The sequence below is a fragment of the Pogoniulus pusillus genome, chromosome 15, assembly GCF_015220805.1.
Source record: "Pogoniulus pusillus isolate bPogPus1 chromosome 15, bPogPus1.pri, whole genome shotgun sequence".
Classification (NCBI taxonomy): Eukaryota; Metazoa; Chordata; class Aves; order Piciformes; family Lybiidae; genus Pogoniulus; species Pogoniulus pusillus.
The window spans coordinates 20,058,757-20,076,913 of record NC_087278.1 but is presented as its reverse complement, the minus strand read 5'-3'; the positions used below and the strand labels follow the sequence as shown (position 1 = coordinate 20,076,913).

Below are 18,157 nucleotides of genomic sequence, written 5' to 3'. Positions count from 1 at the left end.
TTCTCCCAAGCCTGAACTTTTCCTCTACCTACATTTGCAGCACTGTCAGCCCTTTCAGGGCTCAAGCTCTCACTGAAATGATGTCATGAATCTTGAGAGGTGCTGGAAGCAGCTGAAAGCCAGGCACTGGGCACCAAACAGTAAAATTGCTGCTTGCTTGCTTGTGATCTTGTGAAACCATAATTATGTCCTTTTGGAGGAAAGAAAACTCAGTGCTGTGATTGCCAGGGCAGAGCAGCACAAGAAACAGCTAGCTCTTAGGGAATGTTAAAGCAACAAGCATCCTTTCACAGAGCATTCACCTTTTCCAAGTTCAGGCACCACAATCATAAAGGTACCAAGCCAGATTTTGTCTCCTCCCTGATCACTCTGCAGGATGTTGAGTGAGTTTGAAAGGAAGGGAGCAAAGTAAAGAACTACTTCTGTGGCTACCTAAATATGAGAGAAGATTGAACTCCTAGACATAGAATCACACAATCAGGCAGAGTTAGAAGGGACCACAAGGATCAACCAGTTCCAAACCCCCTGCCAGGGGCAGGGATACCTCACACTAGATCAGGCTGGCCACAGCCTCATTCAGACTGGCCTTAAACACCTCCAGGGATGAGGCTTCCACCACCTCCCTGGGCAACCTGCTCCAGGCTCTCACCACCCTCATGGTAAAGAACTTCTTCCTAACATTCAGTCTGAATCTACCCATTTCTAGCTTTGTTCCACTCCCCCCAGCCCTATCACTACCTGACAGCCTAAAAGTCCTTCCCCAGCTTTCTTGTAGCCCCCTTCAGACACTGGAAGGCCACAATAAGCTCACCTTAGAGCCTTCTCCTCTCCAGACTGAACAGCCCCAACTCTCTCAGTCTCTCCTCATAGCAGAGATGCTCCAGCCCTCTGATCATCCTCGTGATAAAACATGCATAAGACAGGGACATTTGTCCTCAACTGGGTGAGCTGCAAATTGTTGCTAATGCAGAAGCTGTCAGTGGGAATCTTTGACAGCTACATAGCTAAGGAATGAGATCAGACTGGCAGCTATACCAAGATAGAACTGCTACAGTGTTAAGAGAGATTTTCAGCACCTTGCTAAGTCCTGAGGCAAAGCTGCATTTGTAGAGAACTTCAGGATGAAGCTGGAGAGGGGCCTGGAGCACAGCCCTGTGAGGAGAGGCTGAGGGAGCTGGGGGTGTGCAGCCTGCAGAAGAGGAGGCTCAGGGCAGACCTCACTGCTGTCTACAACTCCCTGAAGGGAGGCTGTAGCCAGATGGGGTTGGTCTCTTCTGCCAGGCAAGCAGCAACAGAAGAAGGGGACACAGTGTGAAGTTGTGCCAGGGCAGGTCTAGGCTGGATGTTCTGAGGAAGTTGTTGGCGGAGAGGGTGATTGACATTGGAATGGGCTGCCCAGGGAGGTGGTGGAGTGGCCATGCCTGGAGGTGCTGAAGCCAAGCCTGGCTGGGGCACTTAGTGCCATGGTCTGGTTGATTGGCCAGGGCTGGGTGCTAGGTTGGACTGGCTGAGCTTGGAGGTCTCTTCCAACCTGGCTGATTCCATGATTCTCTGAACTGCTTTGCTACAGCCTTTATGGCAAATAAAAGAGATGAGAGTTAGTCCTCAGCCTGAAAAGTTTAGCTTTGCGAGCAGATGTGACCTCTGCTAATTGGAATTTAGGGCTGTCTCAAATTCCAAGGAGGAAAACTGCTGACACGATGCATTTGACCACTCCTGTTCCAGTAGGAGGCAGATGATTAAGGCCAAGATGCACAACACCACCATCGTACACACCCAGAGCCTGTGCCAGTGATTTCCTTCCTGAGGGAGAAGCACAATGCTAGAAACCTGCCTCAGAGAGGTCGAGGAGGCTGTTACACAAAACACACCAGGCTGTTACTCAAGCACCAGCTTGAAAATGGGAAGCTGCTCCTGAGAAAAGCTAGTGTGCAGGAGAACATGGTGTGGTGGGCAGATGTTTTAGGGGGGCTGATACAAACTGTCATTCAGAACAGCAGCAGAAGAGGACTGAAAGGGAAGAAAGAATCAATGGAATCATAGAATCCAGTAGAACAAGGGGACACAGTCTCCAGTTGTGCTGGAGGAGGTCTAGGCTGGATGTTCTGAAGATGTTGTTGCCAGAGAGAGTGATTGGCATTGGAATGGGCTGCCCAGGATGGTGGTGGAGTTGCTGTGCCTGGAGGTGTTGAAGCCAAGCCTGGCTGGGGCACTTAGTTGGCATCTGTGATTCTATGGTACAGATTGCTAGGAAAAGGATACTTGGATGAAACATGGAATGGTTGGTTTAAGTCTAAGGTCTGTTCTCTGGTGGTGTTGTTTGTAAGGTTCCATCTGCTGAGGAAATGCCGTGTTAGAGCAGTCTCAATGGCTTCTTAGAATCATAGAATCAAGGAGGTTGGAAGAGACCTCCAAGCTCAGCCAGTCCAACCTAGCACCCAGCCCTGGCCAATCAACCAGACCATGGCACTAAGTGCCCCAGCCAGGCTTGGCTTCAACACCTCCAGGCACAGCGACTCCACCACCTCCCTGGGCAGCCCATTCCAATGCCAATCACTCTCTCTGACAACAACTTCCTCAGAACATCCAGCCTAGACCTCCCCTGGCACAACTTCACACTGTGTCCCCTTGTCCTGTTGCTGCTTGCCTGGCAGAAGAGCCCAACCCCACCGGCTACAGCCTCCCTTCAGGTGTTCTGGAAGCACTCTTCTGTCTTACAGTGCAGATGAGACAGGAAACATTTCAGTTTCAGGACAGAGTCCTGCAAGAAGCAGTGTTGTAAGGGTGGACTGACATTCAGGTTAGTCCCAGCTACACTGTGGCACTGAAGAAGGTGCAGATAGGGTCGTGGTGCACTGAAACCTTCCCATGTGATGTTTTGGACAGTTTGTGCATGACTAAAAATCTCTGGTGTAGAGCTGAAGTTTACTCATTCAATCTCCTTTTGGGAGTCCTGCCTCACCCACTTGGCTTTCTGCACCTGATGAGGTTTGACAAGCAGAAGGGCTTGGCAGCAAGTTAACTCCTTGTGTTCCAACAGTGGGCTGAGGATCCTACACCCTGTATGTCATCCCCTGGGGCACACAAGTCTATCTCAGCTCCCAGCCCAGTGCTTCAGGAACGTTCCAGGCTGTGCTGAGGCATGCTGTCCCCTGCACACAGCCCGAGGTGCTTTTGCAGTGACAAGGCCACAAGATGCTCTTCACCCTTCCTTTCCCATTTCCCACCAGGCACAAGTCCTTTTACAAGGTAAATTACTGGTTTGGAAGGTGATAGCAGCAGGAGCAGCAGGCGTTATGCAGAGGAGGGGCAGGCTACCACTTGCTCAGAGGGAGCTCAGGGGAGGAGGTCTCTTTGTTCAGTATGCCAGGAAGAAAACCAGACCAAAAGAGCCAATTCTGCCTGTGGCCCCCATGTGTTTTCAGGCACGTTTGTGGAACTCAGCACAGTGCTGCTGATAGAGACATGCCTGAAGAGGAAAGAGTCAGTGTACCTGAGAGGAAAGAGTCAAGGTACCTGCAACAACTCCCTTGGGAAGTTGCTGGGAAAGCCTCTGGTAGCTTACATAGATTTTGGGGCAGAACTGAAGATGTGCAGCTAAAGCAAGACTCTTACCACACAGTCACAGCAACATGGGGCTTGGCAAAGCCCTTCAGCATCACCAAGTCCACCCCAGAACCCTACTCTACAAGATTCACCTTAAACCACATCCCCAAGCACCATGTCCAAAGGGCCCTTAAACACAGCCAGGGTAGGTGACTCCACCACCCCCCTGGGCAGCTCATTCCAGTCCCTGACCAATCTGTCCATGAAAGACTTTTTTCTCATGCCCAATCTAAACCTCCCCAGCCTCAGCTTGAGGCCATTCCCCCTTTTTCTGTCTCCAACTACCTGTGAGCAGAGCCCAGCAGCAACCACTCCACAATGTCCCTTCAGGCAGTTGCAGACAGCAATGAGGTCTCTGCTCAGCCTCCTCTGTTTCACACTACCCATCCCCAGCTCCCTCAGTTGCTCCTCATCAGATTTATTCTCCAGCCCCTTATCTGCTGTGTGATTTAGGCTTAAAGAACTACCTTCACCTGTGCCTCTCTTTTTCCATTCCATAAACTGATCCCATAGTAGTAACAGTACTCACCACTCAGAGGTCAGAAGGGTTGCAGGCATTAATTAACATTGGTAAAGGTTGACATTGACAACTGCTAACATAACAAGGGCATATTAGCCACCACACTGGGTGATTCTGTGCTCCACAAACTCCCTGGGCAACCTGTGCCAGTGTCTCACCACCCTCTCTGCAAAGAACCCTTTCCTAACATCCAGTTTCAATCTCCTCTCTGCCACTTTAAACCCATTCCTCCTCATCCTCTCATTACAAGACCTTGTCAATAGTCCCTCCCCAGCCTTTCTGTAGACCCCACTCCAAAGTTTCCTCCAAGCCTTCTCTTCTTCATGCTGCACAGCCTCAACTCTCTCAGCCTGTCCTCAGAGCAGGGCTACTGTAGCCCTCTGAGCATCTTCATGGCCCTTCTCTGGACTGGCTCCAACAGTTCCATGTCCTTCTTGTGCTGGGGACTCCAGAACTGCACACAGGACTCCCATTGCAATTCCAGAGGCTGTAGGCATCTCTAGGGCAAGCAAATTGTTCCCCGCACACACACACCCCACACCCCCCCCCCTTCCCAGCTTTTATCTCAGCCTATTCTCTAAATAGTTTAGAATTTAGAACCATAGAATCAGTCAGGGTTGGAAGGGACCACAAGGAGCAGCCAGTTCCAACCCCCCTGCTATGGGCAGGGACATACTGCCCTAGAGCAGGCTGCACACAGCCTCAGCCAGCCTGGCCTTAAACACCTCCTGGGATGGGGCCTCAACCACCTCCCTGGGCAACCCATTCCAGCCTCTCACCACTCTCATGCTCAACAACTTCCTCCTCACTTCCAGGCTGACTCTCCCCACCTCCAGCTTTGCTCTATTCCCCCCAGTCCTGTCAATTTGTTAGTGACCTGTGCTAGTCTGAAGCTAGCTAGAATGTTTTGGTGAGAAGGATTAGATCACAGGCTGTGGAAGACAAACAAGGGTGATGTCTACTTCACTCATAGGCTTGCTGAGATGTATAAGAACAAGAATCCAAACATAGATAAGACACTTCTTCTTTAGCATTGCCTGAGCTGCACATCTCTCGGGCCTCTTTGCCATCTCTCTGATCAATCCACTTTGCTTCCTAACCCCCTGGCCGAACCTCCGTTCTTCCTTGGGACTGGGGTAAGGTTGAGAGGGGTGGGAGAAGGTGGAAGGGTGGTTGAGAGCCCCTCCTGGGGACTCAGGTTTCTGGGAGGGCTGCTGTGTTCCTGCATTACCTTTTACCTTGTCTATTTCTGTCTGTAACTGTATAGACTGTAACTATCTGCTTGAATATTGAGCCAAGCTGTAAATATAAGCTTCAATCACGTTTCCAGGGTCTAGTCAGGGTGACTTCCAAAGTGTGGATTTCCAAACCATCACATGACTCTATGAAATGGGAGAGGATTTTGTTGCATGCTAAGAGTTCCTAAAGTTTGGGTTGGGTTTTTACACTTTGCTGACGAGCAACAGCTTTGAGATTGATGTTTGCAGTGCCAGCAATGAGCATTCATGAGCTCAGGCAGCTATCCACAGGCCTTCTGCAGTAGCTCCTGCTGGAATAAGGAGCAGAGCAGTGCAAGGGGAGCAGGCAGACCTGAGGGCAAAACTAATTGACAGGCTGTTTGGCTGTGTTTCTGTGGGTGTAGCTGCAGTAGCTGCATGTCAAACTTGTGCACAGCACTGCTGCGCCATGTCTGCAAAGCATTGCAACCTCAGCATGCTGCTCAAAGGGCTCGCCCTGAGCCTATCTGTAGGGGCCTGGTTTTTGGAAGGGTTTTTTTTCCCTTTCAGGGAAGTGAAAGACACATTGGGATTAGCTTTCAGAGGGATGCATGGAATGTATCTGCCCCTAATCCTGTTAGCAAATGACAGGCTCTGCGCTCATAATTCCTCTGCTGTCTCACTGAAAATGTCTCCTAATCGTCTTGACTGCTGACAGTAGATTTCTTGAGCACCTGAGAAAGAGACAGCTGCTTGCCCACGTTGGAAGTGAGCAGCCATGAATTTCTCTTGAAGGCACATCTGCACCTGCACAGCATCTGATTGCCATTATTGGTTATTTCCCCCCTGTTCACCAGATGTTGCAGCACTGAAGCTATCTGCAAAGCTGCATCCCACCAAAGTGGTTTGTTTCACTTTGGAGTAAGGCTTCACAGTCCACTCTGTCCTGGTGTGTGTCCTGCTTTTACAGTTCAGCTTCTGTCTTCCTTGCAGTGTTTATTTCAGTGTTTAGTCTGCTGTGGTGTGTTAAGGCTGTGTCCTCCTCTTGCCTGCTTTGTGTTGGGAAGAGTGAATGAGAAATGAGATGATTCTATGACTACCTGGACAAAATACTTGCAGACTGCCTGTTTGTGAGCACATCTCTGGTGCTTTGTTTGTGCAGCACACTCTTGGCTCTCTTTCTGAGAGCTTCAGCTGATGATTTCAGGGACCTTGCTGGCTCTCAGCAATGCTCATTTAGTTGCAGTCTCTAATGCCTTGGGAAACACAGAGTTCTGGCACTCCAGAGAGCCCAGGCTTGCTGCAGGCACCCATACTTCTGACCAAGCAAGCAGTAGCAATAGTTGGTTTGACCCCTGGCAGGCATTTCAGATCATGTCACTTTTCAGGCAGGAGTTACTAAGCAGTATGTAGTCTGGGCAACCATGAGCCCTATTTTGCAGTTTCCATGCAGTCATGTTTTGGCTTTCCAGGTCCTGGGCAGTTGTGTGAACCTAGGTCAGTGCTGAATGTTGATGACAGAGTCACTTGCCCTGCCTTGGTGCTCTCATTGTCCTTGCTACTCCCCTCTGGATGTCTCACTTCCCTGCCTCTGATCACGTTGGGTGATTCTGTGCTCCACAACCTCCCTGGAGGTGTTCAAAGACAGATTGGATGATGCCTTGAGCAACCTGTTCTAGTGGGAGGTGTCCCTGCCTATGGCAGGGGGTTGGAACTGGCTGAGCTTTGAAGTCCCTTCCAACCTAAACCGTTCTATGCTTGCAGCACTTTACAGCTGGAGCATGACACATTGGAGACATCAGGCTGCCTAAAAGTGCCTGTATGAAAACACAGGTTTCAGTCCTCACATCTGTTCTTGGAAGGGCATCATTCCCAGTCTGCAGGGGAGCTTTTTGAAGGCTGATGCCTGCCTTAACTTGTAATCCCTTTTATCTTGAGTAAATCTCCCAATCATGTAAATTGGAGATTTATTTGCAATGAAATAGAAAAGAGGAGGGGGTTAAATCTTAACTCTGCATGCATCCAGTGAGCCAGCAGTCCAAGGTATAAAAAGTGGCTTGAAAACCATATTGAAGCCAGGGGCCCAAAACCTCAAGAAAGCAAATGTCTGCTTTGGTTTTGTAGCAACTGTGGATTGCATACTCAGGGGTGAATTCTCTTAAGTCCTTTATTTATGCCTCAGCTAGGCAAAATGCCTGTTATGCTCAAGTCAGATGGCTGAAATATTACTGGGTAAGCCTGTGGTATAAATTACTTTGGATTTTATATGCAGTGAAGCACTAGAAACTGGGAGGTGGTGTCAGCAAGAAGAACAATTTGCTATGGAGTCAACAAATACCACATTAACCACAGTGGAATGCACAGGGGCTGGATCACAGATCCCAGGCTCACAGGATGTCAGGGGTTGGAAGGGACCTCTGGAGATTATCAGGTCCAGAATTTGACTTTTGATTTTGTGATGATCAGCTCCTGTCATAAGATGAACTTCTCCCATTTTGTCCTTTCTGTATTGGAGGTTTGTTCTCTTGTTACAGATCCCAGGCTCACAGGGTGTCAGGGATTGGAAGGGACCCAAAGTGATCATTGAGGCAACCTCCTTGCTACAACAGGACCACACAATCTAGCTCAGGTCACAGAGGAACACATCCAGACAGGGATGGAAAGGCTCCAGAGAAGGAGACTCCACAACCTCTCTGGGCAGCCTGTGCCAGTGCTCAGGGACCCTTACAGTCAAGAAGTTCCCCCTTGTGTTGAGCTGGAACCTCCTGTGCTGTACTTTCCATCCACTGCTCCTTGTCCTATCCCAGGGAGCAGTGAGCAGAGCCTGTCCCTGTCCCTTCATTCCTGACCTCCAGCCCTCAGCTATTTATAGACACTGCTTAGATCCCTTCTCAGCCTGCTCCTCTCCAGACTAATTGGGTTCTGTTCCCACTCTTTTTTAACTTCAAAACTGTCAGCTTCTTTTTTACACATATTTTCCCCTCCATGTTTGTCATCCCAGTTTGAGGGACAGAGAACTGCTGGAGACAGTCCAACAGGGAGCTAGGAGGATGACTGGGGACTGGAGCACTGCCTGATGAGGAGAGGCTGAGGGACCTGGGGCTGCTTAGTCTGGAGAAGACTGAGAGGGGATCTAATAAATGTCTATATCTGAAGGCTGGGGGTCAGGAGTAGGTGGCAGGCTCTGCTCACTGCTCCCTGGGATAGGACAAGGAGCAATGGATGGAAGCTGGAGCACAGGAGGTTCCAGCTCAACACAAGGGAGAACTTCTGGACTGTAAGGGTCCCAGAGCACTGGCACAGGCTGCCCAGAGAGGCTGTGGAGTCTCCTTCTGTGCAGACTTTTCAGCGATCTCTGGACATGTTCCTGTGTGCCCTGAGCTAGATTCTCTGGTCCTGCTCTGGCAGAGGGATTGGACTCAATGATCACTTTGGGTCCCTTCCAACCCCTGACATCCTGTGAGCCTGTGACCTGCCAGGAAAACAGATTTCTGTGTGAATTCTACTAAGCTTGAGGGAAAAGATTAAAAAGTAGTAATTACCTAGAAGGCAGCATGCCAGTTACTGTTTTCTGTCCAGTGACTTTTCCTTTTTGTCTTCTTTTCATGTGAAACTTCTCAGTTAAACCAGGCTAAGCACACTGCACTGCTCGCTGACAGTTCAGTGTCAGATCTGGGCTGTATGAAGTAGAACTACAGAGAGTGGCAGACTGCAGGTATTGAGACAGTTACCTGCCTTTCCCTGGGACCTTCCCAAGTAGGCTGAAGATGAGGCAGCAGTGTGCCCAGGTGGGCAGCAGAGCCAATGGCATCCTGGGCTGGCTCAGGAGCAGTGTGGGCAGCAGGGCAAGGGAGGTTCTTCTGCCCCTGTGCTCAGCACTGCTCAGGCCACCCCTTGAGTGCTGTGTCCAGTTCTGGGCTCCTCAATTCAAGAGAGAAGTTGAGGTACTGGAAGGTGTCCAGAGAAGGGCAGCAAGGCTGGGGAGGGGCCTGGAGCACAGCCCTGTAAGGAGAGGCTGAGGGAGCTGGGGGTGTGCAGCCTGCAGAAGAGGAGGCTCAGGGCAGAGCTCATTGCTGCCTGCAGCTCCCTGAAGGGAGGCTGTAGCCAGGTGGGGTTGGGCTCTGCTGCCAGGCAAGCAGCAACAGAAGAAGGGGACAGAGTCTCAAGCTGTGCCAGGTGAGGTCTAGGCTGGATGTTCTGAGGAAGTTGTTGTCAGAGAGAGTGATTGGCATTGGAATGGGCTGCCCAGAGAGGTGGTGGAGTGGCTGTGGCTGGAGGTGTTGAAGCCAAGCCTGGCTGGGGCACTTAGTGCCATGGTCTGGTCAATTGGCCAGGGCTGGGTGCTAGGCTGGACTGGCTGAGCTTGGAGGTCTCTTCCAACCTGCTTGATTCTATAATTCCAACAAGTGCTGTCACCTACTATAGTATATATTGGAGTCAAATCTGCCTTTGGTTCAGCAGCTGAAGGTGCTGAGCCTCGGTGCTGGTGTCCCTGCGTGCCGTTTGTGCTGAGGTGCTCAAAGAAGGTTTAGCAGGGGAGCTGAGCGTGGCTGGAGAATCTGCTTGCCTTTCATATTATGGAACAGATCATTGCTTTCCTGCCAGGAGGTAAAAAGAGTGCCAAGGGCAAAGGCTGGTGGCTGAGTCACTCTGCCTTTGTGCAGAGCCATGCAGCGCTGTTACAGCCTGGCTCGGGCTGCGAGGCTCAGCTTCTAGGGCTTCAACCTGAAATCCAAGCAACTGCCTTCTCATGAGCAGGGAGCTGCAAGAAATGAGACACATAACTGCACATCCTGAGCATCTCTGCAACTGCAACTTGCCTCTTCAGCACAGAGCAGTGTTTTGGGAAGGGAGGATCTGTCCTTAGAGACTGCAGTGCCATCTTCAGCAATGACATAAAACTCCTGGCTTCTTTTGGCTTTAATTACTTGGTAGCCACCAAGGCTTTTCTCATCAGTATGGAGTCATTTTGTCTTGTAGTTACTGGCCTGCATGTCACTTTTTGTACTAAGTTCTTCAGTGCAGATTGCTTCCCTCTCTGGAGATATTCCAAACCTGCCTGGATGTGTTCTGTGTGATCTGCTCTAGGTGACCCTGCTCTGGCAGAGGGGTTGGACTGGATGAGCTTTGGCTTCCAGCCCCTGGTGTCCTGTGGTGCTCCATCATTTCTTGTCTCCATAGTCACCCTCACTGCTAAACACCTGTGCAGCATTTCCACTTTAATTTGCTTGGTTTAACTTCCAGCCACTGGTTAGTTTTATTCACTTGTTTCTCCTGTACTTAATGTGAGGGGATAAAAAGAAGTGATGTATGTGCAGTGGAGAGCCCTGTGAGAAATAGGGGCCTTCATAACAGCTTTCATGCACAACGTTGGTCTGAAGGCTGTGCTGGTAGGGCTGCTTGACTCCAGCAGAATCCCCCTCTGTCCACTCACTCCATCTTTTTGAAACCTGAGCATTTTGGACTGAAATTCTGCATGTTCCCTCATAAAAATGAATCTTCTGGAGCAGCCCTCAGATGAATGCTGGCAGCTCTTGTCGACACATGGGGGAAAGATGACAAGAAGGAGTTTTCCTCACAACTGCCCCCCCACCCTTCACCATGGTGCTTGATAGCATCTGAATGAAATGCAGCTGGCACTTGACATGCAGAGCTGGACAAGAGGCAGTTGTTTTGGGGGGTTTTGGTTGGGGTTTTTTTTTTTGAGGTGAATCATAGAATCAAGCAGGTTGGAAGAGACCTCCAAGCTCAGTCAGCCCAACCTAGCACCCAGCCCTGGCCAGTTAATCAGACCATGGCACTAAGTGCCTCAGTCAGGCTTTGCTTCAACACCTCCAGGGATGGTGACTCCACCACCTCCCTGGGCAGCCCATTCCAATGCCAATCACTCTCTCTGACAACAACTTCCTCCTCACATCCAGCCCAGACCTGCCCTGGCAAAACTTCACACTGTGTCCCCTTCTTCTGTTGCTGCTTGCCTGGCAGCAGAGCCCAACCCCACCTGGCTACAGCCTCCCTTCAGGGAGCTGTAGACAGCAGTGAGGTCTACTCTGAGCCTCCTCTGCTGCAGGCTGCACACCCCCAGCTCCCTCAGCCTCTCCTCACAGGGTTGTGCTCCAGGCCCCTCACCAGCCTTGCTGCCCTTCTCTGGACACCTTCCAGCTCCTCAACATCTCTCTTGAATTGAGGAGCCCAGAATTGGACACAGCACTCAAGGTGTGGCCTGAGCAGTGCTGAGTCCATGGGCAGAATAACCTCCCTTGTCCTGCTGCCCACACTGCTCCTGTTACAAGCCAGGAACTTCATCCTTCATTGTGGAGAGGCTGCTGCTGGTCTCTTCTCACAGGCAAATAGGGATAGAACAAGAGGGAATGGCCTCAAGCTGCTACTGGGTAGGTTTAGACTGGACATTAGGAAACATTTTTTCTCTGCAAGAGCCCATTGTGATGAGCTGCCCAGGGAGGTGATGGAGTCACCAACTCTGGATGTATTTAGAAGTCATTGGGATATGGTGCTGGAGAATATGTTTTAAGGGTGAACTTGGTAGAGCAGGGATAATGGTTGGACTTGGTGATCCTGGAGGTCTTTTCCAACTGGAACATTTCTGTGATTCTTTCAAAGTGGTACTGGAACAGGCTGGTGGACACAAAGAGTCTGGCTGATGACTAAATAAAAAGCTTTTAGTTGCTTTTAAAGTAAAAATACTGCTTGCAATGCAAGCTTTGACTGCTGGATTCCATGCAGAGCTGTTTTTCTGCTCTGTGGCTGTACATGTAACTGAAAAAGTGTGGCTGTGCAAGGAAGGATGACTTAGAAACATAGAATCAACCAGGTTGGAAGAGACCTCCAAGATCATCCAGTCCAACCTAGCACCCAGTCCTATCCAGTCATCTAGACCATGGCACTAAGTGCTTCTTAACCATTATGCACCAGACCATCAGAGGTGTTTGGGAAAAGAAAGTTGTTGACAGAGAGAGTGATTGGCATTGGAATGGGCTGCCCAGGGAGGTGGTGGAGTTGTTGTCCCTGGAGGTGCTGAAGCCAAGCCTGGCTGGGGCACTTAGTGCCATGGTCTGGTTGCTTGGCCAGGGCTGGGTGCTAGGTTGGGCTGGCTGAGCTTGGAGCTCTCTTCTAGCCTGATAGATTCTATGATTCATTGCTGGTGGAAGCAAAGCAAATGGATGTCCTGACTGGCTCTGGCATGTGCCAGCTTCCTATTTCCCTCTCCCTGCAGAGAATGATAAGAGGAATGCAGGCCTCTCCCTTTATCTCACACAGGAATAATGCACCTCAGCAAAGATTTGAATGGGCTGCAGGATTATTAGGATTGCAATGTCTTGCTTTCCTTTTCAAGCAGGATGAAACTAAATGTTAGTCATCTGTTGGGTTAGAGGAACACAATGGGTTCTCAGCTGTGGGCTTTCATCACAGCAGCAAGCCTGTGCTATTTGGCCTTGGCAGGGCTCCTGCTCACAAATATTGTGGAGGTGTCAGATGTTAGGCACTCGGGACCAGACACTGAGAGCTGCTGTCACACTTGTGTCTCCCTGCTTTCTGGTCTTTCAGTGTCAGGATGCTGTCACCATTTTCAGCCTGTGGTATTTAGAGGAGGTGAATGCAAAGCTGTTTGGCTGAGGCTGATCTCAATTACGAGGGCTTGAGCGATAGTCAGGTGCTGCTGTGTGCGTTCTGGCAGGACTGTGGTGCAGTCTGTCAGGATGCTTGCTCAGCCCTGCAGCTGGGATTTTATGGTCTTGCTGTTTTCTAGGAGCACACTGGCAGTGTGATGTGGCTGCTGTGCCTGTTTTGTCAAGTTCATGCCTGAAAAGAAACCCAAACCAAGCTTTGGAACTGTCCCTCTCAACTTCTCAGGGTGTCTTTGGAGCAGTATAAGGAGCAGCCACTGAAGCTGTGCTTGCTCTGCTCTGGTCAACCTCTTTGTGTAATTTTTTCAGTCACAGTGTCCTATATCCTACAACCCTTTCATTTCCTTACCCCTGATTGTCTGTTGCAGTCTGTCCTACCAAAGAAACGATGATGATGAGGAGGAAGCTGCCAGAGAACGTCGCCGACGGGCTCGCCAGGAGAGGCTGCGGCAAATGGAAGAAGGAGATCTGTCAGGAGAAGTGACAGAGAAAACAGAAGCTAATACCCAGAACAGGTAAATAAATGTCTCTTGGTTCTCACTGACAAGCCAACAGTGATCTTTCTTTGCAGTTGGGAAAGTGTCTTCAAGGAGTCAGTTTTGCTGTTTCAGTTTTAAGCACCAGGTTTGGCCTGATGCTGTGAGGTAGGCACTGGCTGTGTCTACACAGTGCAGTGGAAGCATCACTGAAGCTGACTTTGAGGCTGTGCTCATTACTTGTTCCCAGGGTGTCCTGAGGGCTCAGGGGTAGGTCAGCTGCAGGGCACAGAGAGAGAAAGCTCTGATGCATTCAGATTCCCTCAGGCATGACTGTGGCCTCACAAACCACTGTATCTTTTGTCCTGTTTAATGGGGGCCATGGTGTCATGGGACCAAGGCATATGGGATTGTTAGACACCAAGCAGCTGTCACCTGAACCATGCCTGTAAGGTGCTGGATGTGAGTGCTAGACCTTAGCCCTCATCTGGTATTGTCAGGGTCATACAGCTAGAAACAGCAGAAAGCTTATGGAGTGAGAGTCATAGAGTCATAGAATTAAACAGGTTGGAAGAGACTTGCAAGCTCAGCCAGTCCAACCTAGCACCCAGCCCTGGCCAATCAACCAGACCATGGCACTAAGTGCCCCAGCCAGCCTTGGCTTAGCACCTCCAGGAACGGTGACTCCACCACCTCCCTGGGCAGCCCATTCCAATGCCAGTCACTCTCTCTGACAACAACTTCCTCCTAACATCCAGACTAGACCTCCCTGGCACAACTTCAGACTGTGTCCCCTTCTTCTGTTGCTGCTTGCCTGGCAGAAGAGCCCAACCCCATCTGGCTACAGCCTCCCTTCAGGGAGCTGCAGGCAGCAATGAGCTCTGCCCTGAGCCTCCTCTTCTGCAGGCTGCACACCCCCAGCTCCCTCAGCCTCTCCTTACAGGGCTGTGCTCCAGACTCCTCCCCAGCCTTGCTGCCCTTCTCTGGACACCTTCCAGCACCTCAACATCTCTCTTGAATTGTTATTTAAAAATGTATAGACATTGATCAGATCCCCTCTCAGTGTTCTTCTCTCAAGGCTAAACAGCCCCAGGGGTCTCAGTGTCACTTTATAGACCATATGCTCAAGTCCCCTAATCACCCTCCTGGCTCTCAGTTGAACTCTCTCCAGCAGATCCCTGTCTCTCTTGACTTGGGCACCTCAAAACTGTACCTTATTTGCCAGACTCTAGCCCATTATGGACTCTACCTGTGGATGTTGTTGCTGAACAGAAGTAGCTTCTTGCTGCTGGAGAGGTTCACTGAAGTCTGGAAGTGGGAAGACTGTGAAGACATTTATGCCTCAGGCCAAGGGGAAGAAGACCTTAAAGCAAGCTAAGGTCTTTCAGATACACTGCTGCAGGGTGCAGAAGGGGATGAATTTATCAGGATTGTTCATATTTCAGCTTCTCCAAGTGCCAGAGATCCTTTCAGTGACTGCTGAGGTCACTAAAACTCTTAGGGACTTCAGCAGCTTGTTGGAGCTGGCCCAAAAGGGAACCTTTCCAGGCTCTGACACTGTGAAATGCTGTAGAAATGCCAAAATTAATCCCTGCTAAATTGTGAAGTATGCAACCTGTTGTGTTTGCAAACCATGGCATGATGTGGCAGCAAGCTTTCCTCTGCCCCCCCTTGGAACAGCTAAGGTCACGTCAGAGAATCATAGGATGGTTTAGGTTGGAAGGGAGCTCAAAGATCATCCAGTTCCAACCCCCTGCCATAGGCAGGGACACCTCCCACTAGAACAGGTTGCTCAAGGTCTCATCCTACCTGGCTTTGAACACCTCCAGGGAGATTGTGGAGCACAGAATCACCCAATGTGATCAAAGATCACATTGGGTGATTCTGTGCTACACATCCGCCCTGGGCAACCTGTGCCAGTGTCTCACCACCCTCACTGCAAAGAAACCTTTCCTAACATCCACTTTCAATCTCCCCTCTGCCAGTCTAAACCCATTCCTCCTCATCCTCTCATTACAAGACCTTGTCAATAGTCCCTCCCCAGCCCTCCTCTAGCTCTCTCCAGATACTGGAAGGCCACTCCAAGGTCTCCTCCAAGCCTTCTCTTCTCCAGGCTGCAGAGCCCAAACTCTCTCAGCCTGTCCTCAGAGCATCTTGATGGCCTCCTCTGGACTGGCTCCAACAGTTCCATGTCCTTCTTGTGTTGGGGACTCCAGAACTGCACCCAGGACTGCAGGTGGGGTCTGAGGAGAGCAGAGCCAAGGGGCAGAATCCCCTCCCTTGCCCTGCTGCCCACACTGCTCTTGCTGCAGCCCAGCACAGGGTTGTGTCTGGGCTGCACTCATACTGCAGGCTCATGCTGAGCTTTTCATCAGCCCAGACCCCCAGGTCCTGTTCCTCAGGGCTGCTCTCAGCCATTCCCCACCCAGCCTGGAGTTGTGCTTGGAATTGTGCCCATTCAGGTGCAGGACCTTACACTTGGCCTTGTTGAATGCCATGAGGTTGGCCTGGGCACAGCTCTGCAGCCTGTCCAGGTCCCTCTGGATGGATCCCTGCCCTCTAGCAAGTCGACTGTGCCACACAGCTTGGTGCCATCTGCACACTTGCTGAGGGTGCACTGATTCCCCTGTCCATGTTGCTGACAAAGATGTCAAGCAGCACTGGTGCCAGCACTGACCCCTGAAGGAGCCACTTGGCACTGCTCTGCAGGTGGACCTTGTGCCTTTGACATTCTGTTAGGAAGATGATCTTCTTTTAATGCAAAGTTGTCCCTTCTCCCTAGCGTGGCAGAAGAGGAGAGCAAGCATGCCACATCCACCAGGGGAGCGGACGACGAAGCTGCGCTGCTGGAGAGGCTGGCCAGGAGGGAGGAGAGACGCCAGAAACGTCTGCAGGAAGCTCTGGAACGTCAGAAGGAGCTGGACCCTACGATCACAGACGGGAGCTTGTCGCTGCCCAGCAGGAAGGCAGTGACCAGTGTGGAAGAGAACGAGAGCACGGGGAAAGAGGAGAAGGCTGAAACACGCCGAGGGCGCTGCGAGATTGAGGACACAGAACCAGTTACCAAAGCGTACCAAAGGAACAACTGGAGGCAAGATGAGGAAGAAGAGGGGAAAAAAGAAGGAAAAGACAAGGAGGAGGTACAGGAGGAGAAACCCAAGGAGGTCCTCGTAGAGGAAAATCAGGTAGATGCGACAGCAGAAAAACCCTCAGATAAAGAGGAGGTAGTAGAAACAAAAAGTCAAGCCTTGAATGCAGATGAACACCAAGCAGAGAATGGTACCAATGCTGTGACCGAGGGGGAGCAGAGTGTAACTGATGCTCTGGATAAAGAGAAGCTTAAGGATGAGGAAAGGGCTGAGGTGGAAAGAAAGCAAGCAGAAGAAAAGGAGAAACTTGAGGCAGAGGAAAGAGAGAGGTTAAAAGCAGAGGAAGAAAAGAAGGCAGCTGAGGAAAAGCAGAAAGCAGAAGAGGAAAAGAGGGCAGAAGAGGAAAAGAGGGCAGCTGAGGAAAGAGAGAAGGCTAAGGCAGAAGAGGAGAGGAAAGCAGCTGAGGAAAGGGAGAAGGCTAAGGCAGAAGAGGAAAAGAGGGCAGCTGAGGAAAGAGAGAAGGCTAAGGCAGAAGAGGAGAGGAAAGCAGCTGAGGAAAGGGAGAAGGCTAAGGCAGAAGAGGAGAGGAAAGCAGCTGAGGAAAGAGCGAGGGCTAAGGCAGAAGAGGAGAAGAGGGCAGCTGAGGAAAAGGCTAAGCTAGAAGCAGAGAAATTACAGGCAAAACAAAAGATGGAAGAAAAGAAACTAGAAGATAAACAGGTAAAAGAGAAGAAAGCGCAAGCGGAAAAACCTCCAGCAGCTTTCCTAACAAAGCAGGTACAGTAAACCTTTTGCACCAAAATAAGACCACCTGTGGCTTGTGGGAAATGTAATGCAAGGAAAAGAAACCAAACCAACAAGCAAGCAGTTGGAGTTTCCTCACAGGTGTACCCCTGCACTGACATGACTAACAGTTGTGCTCTCTCTCCCTCTCTCTGTTCAAAACCAAAGCTCCTTACTTTTGCTTACCAATAAGGCAGTGCCTGAGCTCACTCCAGGGTTCAAAGAAATCCTTGCATGTTTATCCCTCTGCATGTTTCTCCTGCTGCCTTTCCCCCCTCAGCTTCTAGCCTAACGCAGTAACACATGAGGTGGAGGCAGATGCATCTTGGCACAAAACAGTGTGAGCACCTGGTAAAACACATGAGGAATGTGTGTGTGTGTTCAGTGCTGTCACAGGGTAGGGCTTTGCTGGAACGTGAGAGCATGATGCCAAGCAAAGGAGAAAGGCCCAGCTGGGGGGAATGGGAGGCTTTGGAGAGGGTGAAGGGAGCAGGCACAGCTGCGCACGGAGATGTGGGCACGGCAGCGTGTGACGGAGATGTGGCTGCACACAGGACTGGTGAATGCACACAGGACTGGTGAATGCACACAGGACTGGTGAATGCACACAGTGTGAAGAAGCCAAAGTGCAAACAGATGTGGATGTTTTCCTAGTAAAAGTAATTATTAAAACACCCAAAAACAAAGGGGGAAGAGAGTAAAGTGGAAGCTAAAAAGGAAAAGCTGCCGGATGAGAAGCTCCAACCTACCTCCAAAAAAGATCAGGTAACTTTTAAGCTGTTGATTTAGATGTTGTAGGGAAGCTCAACTCGAGTAACTG

The 18,157-nt window shown here is 50.5% G+C and overlaps 1 protein-coding gene across 13 annotated transcripts in view; it reads left to right on the top strand.

Moving 5' to 3' along the window:
- CALD1 (caldesmon 1) overlaps positions 1–18,157 on the top strand; it is a 237,835-nt gene that overhangs the window by 185,142 nt on the left and 34,536 nt on the right. For 9 of the 13 annotated variants that reach the window (XR_010305041.1, XM_064155632.1, XM_064155630.1 and 6 more), the window contains 3 exons: positions 13,358–13,504; positions 16,248–17,331; positions 18,025–18,102. Coding sequence is in view for 12 of the 13 variants with exons in the window: in XM_064155632.1 (XP_064011702.1) it covers positions 13,358–13,504; positions 16,248–17,331; positions 18,025–18,102 (1,309 nt within the window). In the remaining variant the exon portion in view is untranslated. The remainder of the gene's footprint in view (positions 1–13,357; positions 13,505–16,247; positions 17,332–18,024; positions 18,103–18,157) is intronic. The other 4 variants (XM_064155637.1, XM_064155636.1, XM_064155635.1 and 1 more) reach the window with 3 other exon arrangements.